General features: G+C 43.2%; 1 protein-coding gene across 2 annotated transcripts in view; it reads right to left on the bottom strand.

The window, feature by feature from the left end:
- Nucleotides 1-17,559, bottom strand: part of UBAC1 (UBA domain containing 1) — a 53,359-nt gene extending 35,800 nt beyond the window's left edge. The window contains exons 1-5 of one of the 2 annotated variants that reach the window (XM_075120569.1): nucleotides 17,270-17,559; nucleotides 9,305-9,425; nucleotides 5,358-5,431; nucleotides 2,481-2,588; nucleotides 611-713 (exon numbers count right to left, since the gene is read on the bottom strand). In XM_075120569.1, coding sequence (XP_074976670.1) covers nucleotides 611-713; nucleotides 2,481-2,588; nucleotides 5,358-5,431; nucleotides 9,305-9,425; nucleotides 17,270-17,407 — 544 coding nt within the window. In that variant the 5' untranslated portion in view covers nucleotides 17,408-17,559. The remainder of the gene's footprint in view (nucleotides 1-610; nucleotides 714-2,480; nucleotides 2,589-5,357; nucleotides 5,432-9,304; nucleotides 9,426-17,269) is intronic. The other variant, XM_048823222.2, reaches the window with a different exon arrangement.
- Nucleotides 17,560-18,269: the final 710 nt, after the last annotated feature.

Raw genomic sequence — 18,269 nt, 5'->3', positions numbered from 1 at the left:
CCACCCAAAAGGGGGGCCACAGGGGGGTCAGGGTGTTGCCACCCTTACTTGTGCGCTAATGCTGGGGTGGCGCTGCCTTCAGGGCTGGGCTCACAGCCAGCAGCCGTGGAGCTACCTGCAGCAGGGGGCAGTTCCCAGAGATGGGTCTGACCCGGTCCCGGGAGCAGTCCCTGCAGGGGAAGAGGAAATCCCGTCCCTCCCCAGCATCTGGTAAGAGGCCCCAACCCTGTCCCTCCTCTACACTAGCCAGATTTCACAGTCCAGGACATGTTTTTCCACAGCTGTTAATTTGGTAGGGTCCTAAATATAGGACAGGCATATTTTAAAAAATAAGCCATCAAATTGAGACTGATTAGTCAGAGGGAAGAGTGTTACCTACTGAATATCCAACAGCACTTCCTTCCTCTGCACCTGGGTATTCCTCAGAAGAGTCCCACTGATATATTGACCCATCCCACCTCTGCTTAGCTTGGGAGAGATGATGGAATCACAGAACAAGGTGCGTATGGCTACAAACCTTTTGTAATAGGATGAATAAACATTTTTGGTACTTCTTGACAAGACTAGTCAAAACAAGGATCCACAAAACACATTAGGGACATGTTCTTACCATTTGCCTTCTTAAATAGTTCAACTGCATCCGGGTTCAGTGCCAGCAATTTCTGCGCAACTTCTATAAGTGAAACTAAGATCTTCCGGAGCTCTGTCTGGAACTGCAAGAAAGGAAACTGTCAAAACATTTAGATAGGAAGCTACCAATAGCCATCTTCACTTAATACATCTATTGTTAGAGAGTCTGTACGCTATGCCCTTGCCCCCTGTAGAGGAAGTTGCTTTATTATGGCTTTGCTTTCACTGCGTTTAGCCTGTTTCCCCGTGGAGTGCTATATAGAGCAAGAATTGACATGCAGAAAGGGTTGTTTATTTCTTCCACTGCTTTTAGTCCCATAAGAAAATGACACTAGCTGAGAAAGCTTATTTCTTAATGGAAACGTGCCCAACCCTGTAAGGAGCTTTGTGTGGGCAGACAGAAGTCAGTGGGCCTCTGGTCAGATGCTGTGGAGTTCCTTTCAGGACTGTTTCTATTAAGGGATGAGTTTTCTTGGCTAGTGTCATTTTCTTCCTACGACCAGCTTCTTCTGAGACTTGTCATACCCATGTGTCATGGCTTCCCTTCCTTCATCTGGAAACATTTTTACTATATACCATATACAACAGGGCAAGCTGCTCACTAAACGTATTAAGTTTTCCATGCTTCATTTTAATTAATAGTAAGTGCTAGGAACATTTAACTTTTTTTAAAAAAAGAAAAATTTTCAATATTTTATTTATTGATTATTTAATAGCATATACTATGCACGTAGGGCTTTTCTACTTCATGCACATGGCAGCATCAAACCTGAAGAAGGAAATCACACTATTGAACACACATTGAACACATACTCACAAGGTCCTTCAGCATTTTGAAAGCTGTACAGTGCTGGGGCAGTTTTAAACTTTGAAAATAGAGCCAAGAGGAAAACTAACTGCCTCAAATTCAATGTATAATCAAAAATTTTATGCAAACAAAATGCAGTCACACTTTATAAACGGAACCGTAACATAAAGGGTTAAGAAATGATCAGATGTATTAAGTATCTTAGGTGCTATAACCATATCAGCATGAGGCATTATAGATGATTATAAGCAACCCACTGACCTGTTAGTCTAACATTTGATTAACCCATTTATTAAAACTTCTAATAAGTATTCATTAATCCTTTATAATAAACGGAACCTTAATGTAACCCAGAATGCAGTACAAACTTGGAATTAAAAAAGTTTATTTTCTGTGGAGAACAGTTTATAATCACACTGGTCTTTTAATTAAGATCTTTATTAGAACCATGCAGGTAGCCACTAAGACAAAAGATCAGGTACTTTTTTTTAAAAAAAAACTCCTTTGGGGAAAAACATGGAACAAACTGGGTAAATATTTGTACAAGTATAGGGCAGTTTCACTATTACCACCATGTATGAGAATACCCTAAAACCAGGGAACGAAGATCATATTTCTCTTTAAAAACAAAAAAACCCACATTCCCCTGCAGTATTTCCAATCAAACTTCGCACTGCTGTGCTAGTGCATTAGAACTTGAAAGTGACTAGGCTGTATCATTCCGTGAGAAATGCAAGAAGTAAAACACAGCATAAACAGGGAAAAACCCTAATTTGATTCTTAAAATTCAGTTTTAAATTATCTGCGCTACTGGTATATTAAGCACACCCCCCACCCCCACCCCCAAAAATATTATTTTTCACATGAGACATGAACCATAGATTTTCACTTATTTCAAAAGAAATAAGCAATAGGCCCAAGTTTCAGCGAAGTCTTCAAGACAAGATGAACTAACCTATGGATGTGGCAGAGAAGGGTTAAATCAGGGAGGAAATCTAGATTTAGCACGTAAATTAAAGGAGATAAAAAGCACCATACTTACATCCCTCATGTTGTGGTGGGCCACAGTGCGATCTACATTGCGAGAGGGCAGATTTGCTGTTGCTTTGATAATAGCATCCTTATCGGGAGCTTTCTGTTCCTGCTTCCTCTAACCAAGAAAAGGAAGCATGATCAGATTTTACAGTTTGTTATCCACTGAAATACAGTAATAAAAATTATGCTATAGCTGACTGATTTCATATTCTCTTGTAGGCAAGCAAGCGATGTAAGGTAACTTGTGACTAGGGGAATTGACTAGCAGTGCAATTGGTTAAGCGCACCAATACTTTGTAATCACAGGGCCAAATCAGACCTGCGGTGTCACATATTTTTCATAAAAATAAATCAGTTTTCCCACATTCTTCACAGGGCCACATAGTGCTTTTCATTTAACTATCCCCATTTTTCAGATGGGGAAATGGAGGCACAGAGAGGGGGAACTGACTAAAAGGTCACACAGTGTTGGGAAATAGAAACCAGGAGTCTCCATTCCCAATCCCATGCTCCAACCACTGTGATATGTTTGTGACTTTATCTGATTAAAATATGACCATATAGATCATTGTTGCAACCACTGTTATATATTTCCAGAAAATCTTGTACAAAAGGTTGTCAACTGAGGTGTCTATGAAAAGGTTATGATTTGCTGGTTATGATTATCCTGTCTGAATGTATCATTTTTCCATTTGAATTATAAGTATCGGCTCTAGACTTGGATTTCAAATGTTTGCTCCTGGGGTAACGCCCACAAGGTAGCTAACCAGCACATCTTGGAGGGACTATTCAAATTAAATGGCCCATCAAAAGAACATTTAATTGACAATGGATCATGGGAGACGCCCATCTACACTTAATGGAATTTCCTGCTGTGACTGGGCAACATGCCTGGGCATGGGATTTGCCCATGTGACTCCGAACTCCATCTTGTTGCTGTAATTTTCCACAGTAAGAACAATGGGATGCCCTCCACATGGGGGGGGAGGGGGGGACTATAAAAGGCCCTGGAAACACCTCAATTTGATCTTCAATCCTGCTTCTTACCTCTGGAGGAACTTTGCTACAAACTGAAGCTCTGAACAAAGGACTGAATGACCCATCCAAGCTGTGGATGTATTCCAGAGACTTGACTTAAGCCAGCCGTTTATTCCATCACTGCTACAAGCCTGAACCATGAACTCTGCAATTACTGTACATATTTGATTATTTTAACCAATTTTAACTCTCACCTTTCTTTCTATTTATAAACTGTCAGATTTTAAATTCTAAGGGATTGGCATCAGCGTGATTTTTGGGTAAGATCTAAGCTATATATTGACCTGAGTGTGTGGCTGGTCCTTTGGCATCAGAAGAACCTTTCATTTGATGAGACTGGTTGTAAAGAACCACTAATCTCTGAATCCAGTGGTTTTGGTGGCGATATAAGAACTGGAATGCCCAAGGAAACTGCTTTTAATGACTTCTTGTTAGCCAGTGTGGTGAAACAGGAGTTTACTTTTGTGGCTGGTTTGTGATATCTTATGAAAGAATAACCACCAGTTTTGGGTTATGTTTGCCCTATTTCTCAGCAGTTTGTTCTGAATTTGGCATCCTCATTTGTGGCCCACTGAGGCATGGTTACAGTGGCATGGTTACAGTGGCATGGTTGGAAGGATAGGCCAACTCAGTGACATCCCAGCACATCAGGTGACACCCCAAAGGGCCCAAACCTGTCACAGTGTTCCTTCCCTGTAGGGTACTCTCTTCAAATACATCTGTTTTCTGTTCAAAATTAGTAGGGAGACGTGAGTTATGTCAACACCTTATGTGCCATTTAATACTGAAAGCGCTGCATTGTTTGTAAATACAGCATGGGGAAATACAGTGCCCTGGACTAGCTCCAAATTTTCAACATACAGTCCAAAAATGGAAGGCTTGAAGCCCAAAGACACAGATGCACAGAGGACATAGTGTGAGGAAGAGTGTGTGACACGCAGCACAGCAAGACCTCAGAAGGGCAGTGCACAGGGAAATACAGATACCTACAGGAAGCAAATGCCCAGAAGAGAAAAACAGGTTTGCACATACAAGCAGAGACCGCCAGCAATTCACAAGGACAAGCAAAGGCACAGCTCAGTACATCTGCAGATGATGGCAGCTACTGCACCACCAGGGCAGAAATGTCCTTTTGGAGAGCGTTGACCCACTGTAATAACAATTACACCCCGGGGGGCGGGGGGAGGAGTAACCCACTGTTATCCCAGTTGGAGAAAAAAACTGAAGTTCTAGCAGAGTCAATGCTTGTGCCCCAGGGTATGTCTACACTGGGGCTGGGAGCCAGTCCTCCAGCTCGAGCCGACAGACTTTTGTTAGTGGTGCTTGCGCTAATGCGCTAAAAATAGTTGTGTGGATTCTACCCCCTAGATCTGAGCTCCCTGCTGGTGCTGTAACATCCCCACAGCTATTTTGGCTGGCTCCCAGCTCCAGTGTAGACAAACTCCTGGTTACAGAGACCAAGTAGAGCTAAAGACAGAAATTAGAGCAATTAGACAACTTTCTAAAGGGCAGACCTATCTGAAGGCACAACACGGCACAACTTAAAATAATAGATTTATTCTGTTATTAGACATTCAAAGATCAACCTTACAGCATTTCCACAGAGCGTATCTATCCTGTTTGAGTCAAACATTATTGTTAATTTTCAGTCCTAATGCTTATGGTATTCTCTGGGAAGTTTCAAAGGAACATGAATCCTCCTGAAATTAATTTATTTAATCTTTAATTAAATGGATGCATTTGCCTCCATAAATAACTAGTGAACACCCACAGCTACGCTTTTCCAAGTTGTTAATAAAAGGGGGGAAATGCAGACTAGAAAAACCTACAAATCTTCTGAACTCACTTTTTCCTCTGCTGATACTTCTGCCATTTTGGGAGGTGGAGGGGGAGCTCGCTTTTTTACCAACAACAAGACATCTAGAAAGAGAAGATACTGGAATATGTTAGAAGTAACATGCAATGGGTCACTGTCGGGCAATTCAGAACCCAAAATTTACAAACTGTAAAATGAAGGATGTTAGTTTTGGGCTAATTGCTCCTGTATACCCCCTGCATGGTCCCTCAAGGACATCCACTGAGAGCTTCCAGCTCCCAGATGCACCTCTCTTGAGCAGAGACCTGTATTTCTCTCCCTGCCGACTGGGGTTTTAAGGCTGCACAGCCCCGCACCATCCACTGTGATGACCCAGCAAGCCAGTTTGCCGGACAGACTTTGCCAGCAGCCCATGTGTTGCTTTCTCTCCTCGAGGGCCATGAACAGCATAACCCCAGCAGTTACAAGGTATTGCTCAGCTCTTTCTGAGCTAGCACCTTTATTCTTGAAGTAAAAGCATTACAGAGTAAACAAAAAAAACCCCAATGAAATTTCCTATATGCATGCAAAAAGCTTACCAGAGGTCACCCATCAGTCTTATGGGGCCAAAATCTTCCCAACCCTTCCACAAGGGTTGGGGCCCCTGGACAGAAGGTCCTGTCCATTTGCTGGATCAGAAAGAAGGCCTGAATCAGTTTAAATGCAGCTTTTTTATGCCCCAACCCCTTCCTTTGTTGGTCTCTGGAAAATCCACTTTGCACCGGTATATACCGGCCATCCCAGAGAGTGGCACATTTCCAAAGGTGTTTCACCTAAGTCACCCCTTACTATTTTCGGTTCCTGGAGGAGCTGTGATAACCCTCCCCACTGGAGTTGCATACAATCCCTGCCCCACAGTGATAAATACAATACAGTCCCCAGAGATATTGCATGTGATTGCAACATCAGTTACATCAGAAATTGTAAAATGAAGGTTTTAATAGAAATGGGGTTTTGTTTGCATTCTTTGCACTGTTTCAGGGATTTTCCAGATTTAACTGTTTTTGGATCTAAACATTCCCCTTCTCTGTTTGCAACTCATGCACTCCAGCATTATGCTAGTGCAAGCAATTCAACTGCTGTATCTCTATATTAGGGCATAAAAGTAAAAAAAACAAACTGACAATAAAGTACTGGACAAAGTTAAACTGACTGGTCTATGGGTGAGGCGGAGTGACATACAAAGAGTAAATAAAATGCTGAAAAGTTAGATTTGAACAATCCTTTCAGTCATAATCATCTGAGATATTGCTTGGAAATGGCTTATTTTAATATGTACAGTTAGGCTTTTCATACTAATATTTTGCACTTACAAAGCACCTTTTCTTCCAAAGGTCTCAAAGCACTTTACATCCATTGGCTTAATTAAGTCTCCAGTACCCGTGACATAGGTCATTAATATAACAATTTACAGGAGGGGGAATGGGGAGACAAAGATGTTGAGGCCTAAATTAATGGGCATTTCTGAAAATTTAAATGCCCAATATGAATAGAATCCAGTTACCTGGCTACTCTAACCTTTAGACCGTCCTTTGTTTCACACTAAGCCTTTTTGCATTTTAATTCTACAGGCTAAATGCACACTTGGCGCAATTCCATTATAGCCAGCAGAGTTATACTAGGTATCCATTCTGATCTAAATCTGCAAAGCACAGCGTAAGTGTACAGAGCCATAAAACTGAAACGCTGAAACAGAAACTTCAGAAAGCAACATAAGCCCACGATTTGACTTAGAGTCCTGATCTGATAAAGGTGGTTTCTTTCTCTTTTTTTTAAATCTATTATTTTTATTTACTTATAGCCAAATATTAGGGCTGTCGATTAATCGCAGTTAACTCACACGATTAACTCAAAAAATTAATCACAATTACAAAAATTAATCGCGATTAATCGCAGTTTTAATTGGGCTGTTAAACAATAGAATACCAATTGAAATTTATTATATATTTTGAATGTTTTCTACATTTTTGTATATATTGTATCCTGGGTTGTAACTGAAATCAAAGTGTATATTATTTTTTATCAAATATTTGCACTGTAAAAAATGATAAAAGAAATAGTACTTTTCAATTCAACCCATACAAATACTGTAGTGCAGTCTCTTTCTCATGAAAGTGCAACTTACAAACGTAGCGTTTTTTTGTTACGTAACTGCACTCAAAAACAAAACAGTGTAAAACTTCAGAGCCTACAAGTCCACTCAGTTCTACCTCTTGTTCAGCCAATCGCTAAGACAAACAAGTTTGTTTACATTTACAGAATATAATACTTCCCTCTTCTTATTTACAATGTCACCAGAAAGTGAGAACAGGCATTTGCATGGCACTTTTGTAGCCAGCATTTCAAGGTATTTACATGCCAGATATGCTAAAGATTGGTATGCCCCTTCATGCTTTGGCCACCATTCCAGAGGACATGCTTCCACGCTGATGATGCTTGTTAAAAAAATAATGCGTTAATTAAATGGTGACTGAACTCCTTGGGGGGAAATTGTACGTCCCCTGCTCTGTGTTTTACCCGCATTCTGCCATATATTTCGTGTTATAGCAGTCTCGGATGATGACCCAGCACATCTTGTTCGTTTTAAGAACACTTTCACTGCAGATCTGACAAAACACAAAGGTGGTACCAATGTAAGATTTCAAAATATAGCTACAGCACTCGACCAAAGGTTTAAGAATCTGAAATGCCTTCCAAAATCTGAGAGGGATAAGGTGTGGAGTATGTTTTCAGAGCTTTTAAAAGAACACTCTGATGCGGAAACTACAGAATCCAAACCACCAAAAGAGAAAACCAACCTTCTGCTGGTGGCATCTGACTTGGATAATGAAAATGAACATGCGTTGGTCCACACTACTTGGGATTGTTATCAAGCAGAACCCATCATCACCATGGACGTATATCCCCTGGAACGGTGGTTGAAGCACGAAGGGACAAATGAATCTTTAGCACATCTGGCATGTAAATATCTTGCGATACCGGCTACAACAGTGCCATGTGAACGCCTGTACTCACTTTCAGGTGACATTGTAAACAAGAAGCGGGCAACATTATCTCCTGCAAATGTAAACAAACCTGTTTGTCTGAGCAACTAGCTGAACAAGAAGTAGGACTGAGTGGACTTGCAGGCACTAAAATTTTACATTGTTTTATATTTGAATGCAGGTTTTTTGGTACCTAATTCTACATTTGTAAGTTCAACTTTCGTGATAAAGAGACTGCACTACAGTACTTGTATTAGGTGAATTGAAAAATACTATTTTTTTTTTTACAGGGCAAATGCTTGTAATCAAAAATAAATATAAAGTGAGCACTGTACACTTTGTATTCTGTGCTGTAATTGAAATCAATATATCTGAAAATGCAGAAAATATCCAAACATGTTAAAAATTGGTATTCTATTATTGTTTAACAGCATGATCAAGCAAAATTAATCGCGCGATTAATTGCTTTACAGCCCTACCAAATATCCAAAAGCCAAGTAAAAATAAAAGAATGCATGGGGTGGTATTAGGCCTAATGGCCTAATTTGTATTTACCATCCTCAAACACAATTGCAAAGGGTAAAAGCTGTATGAACCTATTAGACATATCAGCTTATAACTGTAGTTCCTTTTTTTGTTTGTGTTAAAACAGATTTACAAAATAAAAAAATCATTTAATCTACTGGCTCAACTACGGTGTGTATAATTCATGTTTATTTCTTTAAAAAAAAAGAACACACAATGTTGCAGCAAGCAACAAAAACATATTTGATAGTCTAAACACTTTCTATTTCCTGTACCTTTTAGCCATTTTATCAGTGCCCTTGTATCAGAATCCAGAATAGGCGTTAAGGTCACAGTTTGGCATGCACCTCACAATTAAATACAGTCTCATGTTACTAGGCTCACAGGCTACGATTGCATGAATGAGGTTTAATCATAAAGCTCTCCTACCTTTATCTTGAATGTTTTCCTCCAAGACTGTTTTCGTATCTGTCAGGACCTTCTCTGAAGTAGCGTGGATCAATTTATGATGCGTTATGCTTTTTGGATCCTCTAAGCTCCCAGGTACACACTAGAGAAAGTGATAAATACTAAGCATCAGAGGACAAGAATAATAAGCCTACTGCATAAATCACTATACCTCGTCTTAAAGGGAGTCGCCACATTTGAACTGTGCCAGCATTTACGAATCTCTTAATAGCTTAAGTAATAGACAGTATGCCAGAGGCTAATGTGCTGAGTATAATATGCACTAAAAAAAATGGAGATTTGAGTCATGGTGTAACAGTACTCACTGTGGTAGTGAACAAGAAAATGGGTTTTTTCCCCACATAGCCAAGTGCCCCGGCTGAGAGGGGAAAATATCCAAAAGGAGGATTTCAGATTTATCATAGTGATGCTTTTAAAATTAAAAGCTGGCAAAAAGCAATATCTAGGTTCCTGCTGACTGAGTGACGCTCTAAACAATTTTTTGAAACAGCTAACTTCAAAGACCAAACCCTGCAGCCCTTTCACGTATGGATGGTCCTTTGGAAGTCAGTAGGCTACTCATGTAATAGCTACATGATCAGGTCTCAAAAAAACTGAAAAATGTCAGATAGAAATATTTGGTAAGACATAATATTTTATTATGACAATTTATTTAATATGGTGATCTGGAAAACATGGGAATGAGGGACCATTAATTTAGCACTATCGGAGTGGGTTAATTTTGTTTCTCTCTCTTTAAAAAGTGACAAATTAGTCCAAAAACCCTTAAAACTTTTCAAATGAAATATATAAGACCAATGCTAAAATACTGCTTTAAAGTGGTAGGCCTCTCAACTGGAATTGCTAGCATTTGATTAGGTCTGCCTTCCTAATGTCCAGACTCAGAGTTTCTAGGGATTTTTAAAAAAAATATGTACTGCTGAGAAAAATAGGTTTGAGCGTAAATAATGTCCTATGTTCATTTCAGTCTGAGCACCTCAGGAGCAGTCACGGTTCGAGAGACTATTCCACGCTGAGTAGGCTGCAACTGGACTATTTTGTCCACATCCTTCCTGAAATGAGGCACCCAGACTGGACACATTGGAGAAAGTCCAGGGACGCGCAACAAAAATAATTAAAGGTCTAGAAAACATGACCTATAAGAGAAGATTGAAAAAACTAGGTTTGTTTAGTCTGGAGAAGAGAAGACTGAGAGGGGACATGATCACTGTTTTCAAGTACGTAAAAGGTTGCTACACGGAGGAAGAAGAAAAATTGTTCTCCTTAACCTCTGAGGATAGGACAAGAAGCAATGGGCTTAAATTGCAGCAAGGGAGATTTAGGTTGGACATTAGGAAAAACCTCTTAACTGTCAGAATGGTTAAGCACTGGAATAAATTGCCCAGGGAGGTTGTGGAATCTCCATCCTTGGAGATTTTTAAGAGCAAGTTATACCAACACCTGTCAAGGATGGTCTAGATCAGTGGTTCTCAAAGCCCGTCCGCCGCTTGTTCAGGGAAAGCCCGTGGTGCACCAGACCAGTTTGTTTACCTGCCACGTCCGCAGGTTCAGCTGATCGCGGCTCCCACTGGCCGCGGTTCGCCGCTCCAGGCCAATGGGGGCTGTGGGAAGGGCGGCCAGCATGTCCCTTGACCCGCGCCGCTTCCTGCGGCCCCCATTGACCTGGAGCGGCAAACCACAGCCAGTGGGAGCCGCGATCAGCCAAACCTGCGGACGTAGCAGGTAAACAAACCGGTCCAGTGCGCCAGGGGCTTTCCCTGAACAAGCAGCAGACCAGCTTTGAGAACCACTGGTCTAGACAATACTTAGTCCTGCCATGAGTGCAGGGGACTGGACTAGATGATCTCTCAAGGTCCCTTCCAGTCCTATGTTTCTATGGGTTGGGGTGATGCAGATGGTTTGCAATTTTTCTATCACTAATAAAAGCAAACATATTTCCTAATTCCACAGATAGAACGGGTTTGCTAAGAAAACTGCTTTAAAGCCGAACCAACAATTTCACTTTTAATAGGTGACATTTGTGATCAGCTACCTCCGGAAGAATTGGAGGTGAGGACAGTAGCAGTTAATGAAGATCTGCATTCAGTGAGCCAGCTTCTGATCTCAAGTACATCAATATAACTCCATGTAGACTGGATTTACACTGGTGTAAGAGCAGAGTCTAACACCAGTGCTCAGAGGTGAAATCTCTGGGCACTAGGGCCAATATACAGACAAAAGGGAGACTTGGGGAAAAGACTGACAGCTCAGACAGTAGCAATTAGGCCTTCAAGTTAAAAGGCTAAAGAAAACTAATACTGAGCTTTTAAAGCATTCTTGCAATACTGAAGGTTGCGATGCCGCTATCAGGCATCTCCTTCACAAGGAGTGCTAAATGCACATGCCTTCCCCCTAATCTAGCAATCACTATTTCCTCACGCAGTATCATATGTAGTGATACTTTGCACTTCTATTGCACCTGTCAGAGGATCTCACAGCACTTGCAAACACTAAGCACAACAAGAACTCCCTGTTGTACAGAAGAACATACAAATAGTAGAAGAATTTCTGTGTCTTGCCCGAGGTCACTCAATGGAATCAACAACAGAGTTAGCCTCAAGAATCCCTTTTGTCTGTAAACCACTAGACTGAACAGTGTTTTCTGTAGCTTTTCTTCTTGATCTGAGAAATATTCACAGTAAATCTCATGTTTCTCCTAGTATTCTATGTCTAAAAATGCACCAACCATTATAAACAGAAGTAGGGTACCGGAGCAGTTGAAGATATTTTTGCAGCATGTGTCACTGCATTCTCATTAGGAAACGGGAATCTCAAAACCCTTGGGCTTCCCATAGAAATGTTGTCAGAAGTTAGATTACAACAGTGCTCAGCAATGAACAGCGTATTTACAAAGCCCGACAAAAAACCAGGGATTCTCCTCTTTCTCGGAAAAAAAATCTGATTAGAATATTGAAAACTGTTCCGTAGCACCAAGTATATAAAATAAGACTATGCATCAGGCCCACAGCAGGTGTAAATTGGCAAAATTCCACTGAAGTCAACGGCGCTCTGCTGATCTACACCAGCTGAGGATCTGGCCCTTTTTGTCCAGGTATCAAAGAAAGACTGCAAAGGATTAAGCTTTTGGTAAGCTCAGCAAATGTAAGCATCTAGCCTCTGAATGTACGCACCCCAGTGGAACTTTAGAAAAGGAGCCTGGCGTTTCACCCTGCTTGGCTATTTTAGCATTGCGACACAAAATACGAATCCATCCACAGCTTGAACTGGCTCATCTTCACGCGAGAATGGTTCAGTGACCCAGAGCGATAGACTCCCAGAACAACATTACATCAGTGCATCTAGAGGCTTCTCATTTATTCCAGGGGAAATAGGGAATATAACAGTTGAAATGTTAGAAAGGGAGAACAAATGCATCCGATGAAGTGAGCTGTAGCTCATGAAAGCTTATGCTCAAATAAATTTGTTAGTCTCTAAAGTGCCACAAGTACGCCTTTTCTTTTTTGCGAATACAGACTAACACGGCTGCTACTCTAAAGACTGATAAAGTCACTCATCTCACCCAGGCAGCACACTGAGGACAAGCAAAACACTTAACAACCTTGAGCAAGACCTTACAAAGTTGTTCACAAAAATGAAAAGAGAGCTTTCTGAATGAGATTATTTTCAATATACATTTTTAACTAAGCATTTTTAGTCTGTTCTTTGCAAGTGTCTTTCACCTCTAGAAGAAGGCATTTACCATCGACTGCAATGGGTTTTTTGTAAACATTAGTATTAATCTAACTCAGGGTCTTCAGAGTGCTTTCAGAATCCATGATCTCTCTACCTGCCCTGCATTCAGTGTGGTCATTAGAGAGCTCAACTGTTTGTTCCTTTACTTATACATCAAAATGCACCAGTTTTCACCAAAAGTCTTCAGCTCCCGATTTTAAATTATTTCTGAACACCTAACACATCAACAGGGCTGCAGTAAGATTGCTTTAGCTTTGCATACCCGTGACTTACAACTAGTCCTTCAGCATGTTAACTGCTGATCTAAAGCCAAAGACTGCATTAGAATCTAGGATCAAACAGAAACTCCTAAAATTGATCTAACGAGGTACCCAAAATGCATGAGAAGAAACCATCAGTGGTGCATTTGAACTCTAGACACCATAGGGATGCTAGTTTCACAAATCCTTGGATTAAGGCTCTTCTGTGAAAGAACATGGGGCTGATGACCAGGACCAGCTCCAGGCACCAGCAAAGCAAGCACGTGCTTGGGGCGGCATTCCAGCCACCCTTCTCTTTTTTTCCTTGGGCAGTTATGCTCTTGGAGCGGCAAAAAACCTAGAGCTGGCCCTGCTGATAACTCTAGGGGAAATAGCTTAGATTAAACTACAGAGCTTTGCAACTATTGGTATCATACTGGCGTCTTGGTAGGAATCTAAGGGCTGCAGTTAAATTTTTGTTTAAAGTGTGCAAAATCATGGGTACACAACACTAATATTTGCTTGCACTGCTATCTTCCTTGGTAGACAAGAAGCTATCGTTGGGAGTTTGTGTGTTTTTGCTTTCAATACATTTTTCTTTGAAATTCTTTTTTGCTTTTCTAGTTACAGCAAGAGTGTGGGTTATTAAAATTTGCACTACACACCTACAATCGGACTCCAGGGCCATCTGGTTGCAGTGTGCCATTGTCTCTTATCACACCACTAAACATATGGTGGACAAAGATTGAACATCCAGCCAGACCACCTTAAGGATTTAGCTAGAGGCTGATCTGGGAGGTGCTTGACCTGCAAGGAAGCTACAACCCTTTGGGATCTGTCACAATGAAGAAGATACTGTATTTTCTGTAGAGTCACCTCTTCAAAGTGACAAATCCCCCATGTTAGACTCATGTACCCTCCTCTTTGCTTAACAATTGAGCATTGGAATTATTCCGAAATGTCTCCACCAACCACAGTGTCATTTCCTGAACCGCCAATTGCTAAAGTGCAATGTAATTATGCCCACTTGTGTGTGGTTGAACAGACTGTTAAAAAAAATCTCTTTAAAAACTGCCAGTTTCAAAACCAGAACTGGGCAAATTTGGGACCTGATATTGCGAGGTGTCGTGTGCAGGTAGACCATGGCACCAAGCCCCACTGAAGTTTGTGGGGCTCCACACAGCGGCAGGCATCTTCCCACACAGAGCAGCTTGTAGGACTGGGGCCTTGGGTCACAGATAACTGGGGAAAAATGCTTCCCTTTTGTAGGCACAAACACTTGCAACAGACACCCCTCCAAGTGGAAAGCTAATTAGGGATAAAGAGCTTGCCACTGGATCAGAGTGCAGAATTAGTTAGGAAGAGACATCAGGATACTTAGTGACAACTTTGGAGCTCAGTGACCTTTTGGAAGCTACTGGAGGGGAAAAGGGGTGAGAAACAGAACACCTCCTTTCCTTATCCAAAGTAGGACTATGTAGTGAATGTTACTTTCTACTACTCACAGCAATAGTGATTGCAGGGGCTTTGGGGAACAGATTAATTAGCATCACATTAGAGGTGGCTGCATTAGTTATCTGAAGGTGCTACCAAGATTCATTACAATATGCTTGTGATCACTAGACACGATTTTCCCATTTCCATTTTTCCTCTTCATAAGGTTATATATTATCCATAATGGCTATGCAAATCCACACCATTACCACTAAGAAGCAGACAGAATGAGATCAACCACCACTGCCTAGTTATTAATTGTCTTCTGCCCTGACTCACATTACCTACAAGCACTTCTTCAATTAGGCTTCCTGAAAATTAAAGATCTTTCAGATCTGCACTTATGCATGCAATCATTGTACTACTCTGCCTTGGCAATCCTCACACCACTCTTGTGCATAATCACGCAGTTGGGCTGAATAAGGATAGCAACATGATAATTCTCCATGAGCTCTGCAGGATGTGGTAGTCCCACACCTATTCTATAATGCAGAGGCACCCTAATTTTGCCCAACCAACGGTTGCACTGGTCATCAAGTTGGAATATTGCATGCTGAGACCTATAGCTTCCAGGGGCTCTGTATTTTAAAATAAACAGCAAGGGGACCCATTATAAAAATTTTGTGTACTACATTTAGCTTACTGGCCACCCTTACTGAAACAGAATCACTACACATCTAAGAGACAAACCCCTTCACTTAAAGTTATGTAAGCAACAGAAAGCGTAAACATAATTATAGGCTCCTGCTATAACTGCTTGCTCTCATATATCTATATGTAAAATCTATACACACACACACACAATTACTAAGACACAAAACTTCACATTTCAACAACACTTTGAAGAGGAAAAGTGCTTTGCAAGGCAATATCCTTTACTCCTCTGAGAAATAGGCAAGGACTGCCCCCCGCCCACCCCCTTTTCAGTTACACAGCCATTTAGCGTCAGAGTCAAGATTAGAACTCAGGAGTTCCTGGCTCAGACAACTAGAACACGCTGTCTTGGCCCAGGAATTGCATCTTCTGGGGCAAACCATGGTAAGTGTCTCATGTACGGAGATCCTATACGTTATTGTATTTGTCACATTTTATTGAAAAATAGAACAGTTATTACAAGCTTAGAATTGCAGTCCAATAGACCCTCCAACAAACTGACTCATTTACTTGGTGAACAGATCCAAAGCCTGTCACCAACAAGACATGTATGGTAAATAAGCAAACTAGAATGAAGAAACCCCCTGTGTTTCAGCCACATTGCTACAATGACACCTTTACATATTCTCTCTTCAGTGCAATCAGTTTCCTAGAGGGCAAAGGACTGTGAGACATGTGAAAGTCTTAATCCATTGAAGGCAAGGAGAACATGAAACCCACAACAATACTGCACCTATTAAGCAGTAGTGATGTAGTAAGTAGTAATCTTCCCACAAGTACTGCCCCACTGCCAACTTCAAAGAACTTGTAGTTATTACCCCTGTTCTTTATGTTTGTTCTGAAAACACAGAAAACCAAGGAACAAAAAAAAACACTGCAGTCGCTTGTAGGGAATCATCCAAAACCACTTCAGCAATTTCTCACAAGCTGTATCTGCCAACTCACACAATACTGCGAGTATAAGAGCTAGAAATATGTAGTCTAGGGGTCCCATGAATCCAAACTCCTGTCATTAAAGATTGCAGAGCAATTCCCATATTAATCCCGTTTTCCCCCCATGAACTCGTAACTTTCTGAAGCAGGTATTCATCTCATAGGCTGAAATGCACCATGCCTCAATTTTTGTGGGACAATTACAGACACAGCAAAGGAAGGAGTCGGGAGGGAAAACAACTCTCTATTTTTCCACAGCGCCTTTAAAGGGGGTGGGAGGGGGAGAGAGAGGAGACATATGAATTCTGAAATATTTACTACCCACTGCAGTATCTACCTGGGCCAGCAGGCTCAGAGGTCACATAGCGTACGACGCCTCCAGACTGCAATGGCACCCCCTAGGCACGTAATCGTTACACCCCCGCCCCACCCCCAAGGACATGCAACAACTCGCTCCAGTCAAAGGGAACTGACCGCAGGCCCCCCCACCCCACGAAATGGCGTCAAGGGAACTCTTCTCGTGTGGGGTGGGGGAAAGAGGCAGAGGGCACTAGGGACCCCGCGCCCCCCGGCCCGCCCCAGGCTGGCTACAGACAGCGCGGGAGGGGGTGGACGGTACAGCTGCCCCCCCCCCCCCCGCACACTCGGGGCCTATCGCCAATGCTCCGCAGACCCCCCCCCCCCGGCAGCCTGCAGGGGGTCTGTAAATAGCCAGGGGCCTGGGGGGGGGGGGGAGAGGGGCCGGAGGGGGGGGGGGGGGAGAGGGGCCTGGGGGGGGGGAGGGGAGAGCGGGCCGGAGGGGGGGGGAGAGGGGCCTGGGGGGGGGAGGGGAGAGCGGGCCGGAGGGGGGGGGGCGGGGGGCGGCCTCACTGACGTGTTTCAAGCACCGCTCCTTGAGCTTCTCCACCGTCGTGTCCTCGGGCACCTCCTCCAGCCACTCCGCGCCCTCCGCGGAGCAGACATGGAGCCTCAGCACCCGCCCGGCGAAGAGCTTCTCCTCCTGCACGAACATCGCGCCCGGCCGCCCTCACCAGCCCGCGGCCATGGCGGCTGCCCCCGCTGCGGCCGGCTGCCCGGGGCGCGGGCCCGGCCCCTCGCTCGGCGCCTCCCGCACGCCCCAGGCTCCGGCGGCAGCTCCTGTCACCGCCGCCGTGCGTGCGCTCGCAGTCGCGGCCGGGGGCTCCCGCAACCGCCCAGCGCCGGAAGTGAGGGAGGGGCTGCACGGCATGCTGGGGCTTGTAGTTTTCAGCGCCCTCAGCGCCCTTGCCGGAGGATGACACGGCTCCGGAAGCGGGAGACGCACTGCATGCTGGGACTTGTAGTTTTCTCCACCCTCCCGGCCTGCCACAGCCCCGGAATTGCGGGCCCAGGGGCCTGTCGGGAGCTGTAGGTTTCCCCCTCTACCTCCCTCTCCAGTTGCCAACCCTCCAGGAATGAAAGATTATTTTTAGTTAAAGATTCTGCCATGTGATGAAACCGCGGGGAATATGCCCAACTAACACTGGGAACCCTACGCCAGAAGGGAGCCCAGTGCACTCTGGGAGCTGTAGTTTTTTACCTGGGGCGGGCAGGGAGGCGGGAAGCCTCCTGGTTTTTGATGGGAGTTGGAGCCCGCACCCGCAGAAGGGCATGGCGCACTGTAAACTTGCAGTCCCGGGGCATGGTGGGGGTTGTACTCTCCTCAAACAACGTGCCTTGTGGGGATTGCACATCCTCTCTCTGAATACAAAGGGCTGCCAAGTGAATTGCCAGTGCATGGTGGAATTTGTAGTCCCGGACAGAAAATTAAGTGGGCCAAATGCATTATGGGAGTAGTAGGCCCTATTGGAAAAAAATAACACTTAAGAGCATTATGGGCATTGTAGTCTTAGCCC

This window comes from Caretta caretta, chromosome 16 (assembly GCF_965140235.1).
Source record: "Caretta caretta isolate rCarCar2 chromosome 16, rCarCar1.hap1, whole genome shotgun sequence".
Classification (NCBI taxonomy): Eukaryota; Metazoa; Chordata; order Testudines; family Cheloniidae; genus Caretta; species Caretta caretta.
Note: the sequence above shows the minus strand (reverse complement) of the source record. Positions and strands in the feature narration are given on the sequence as shown.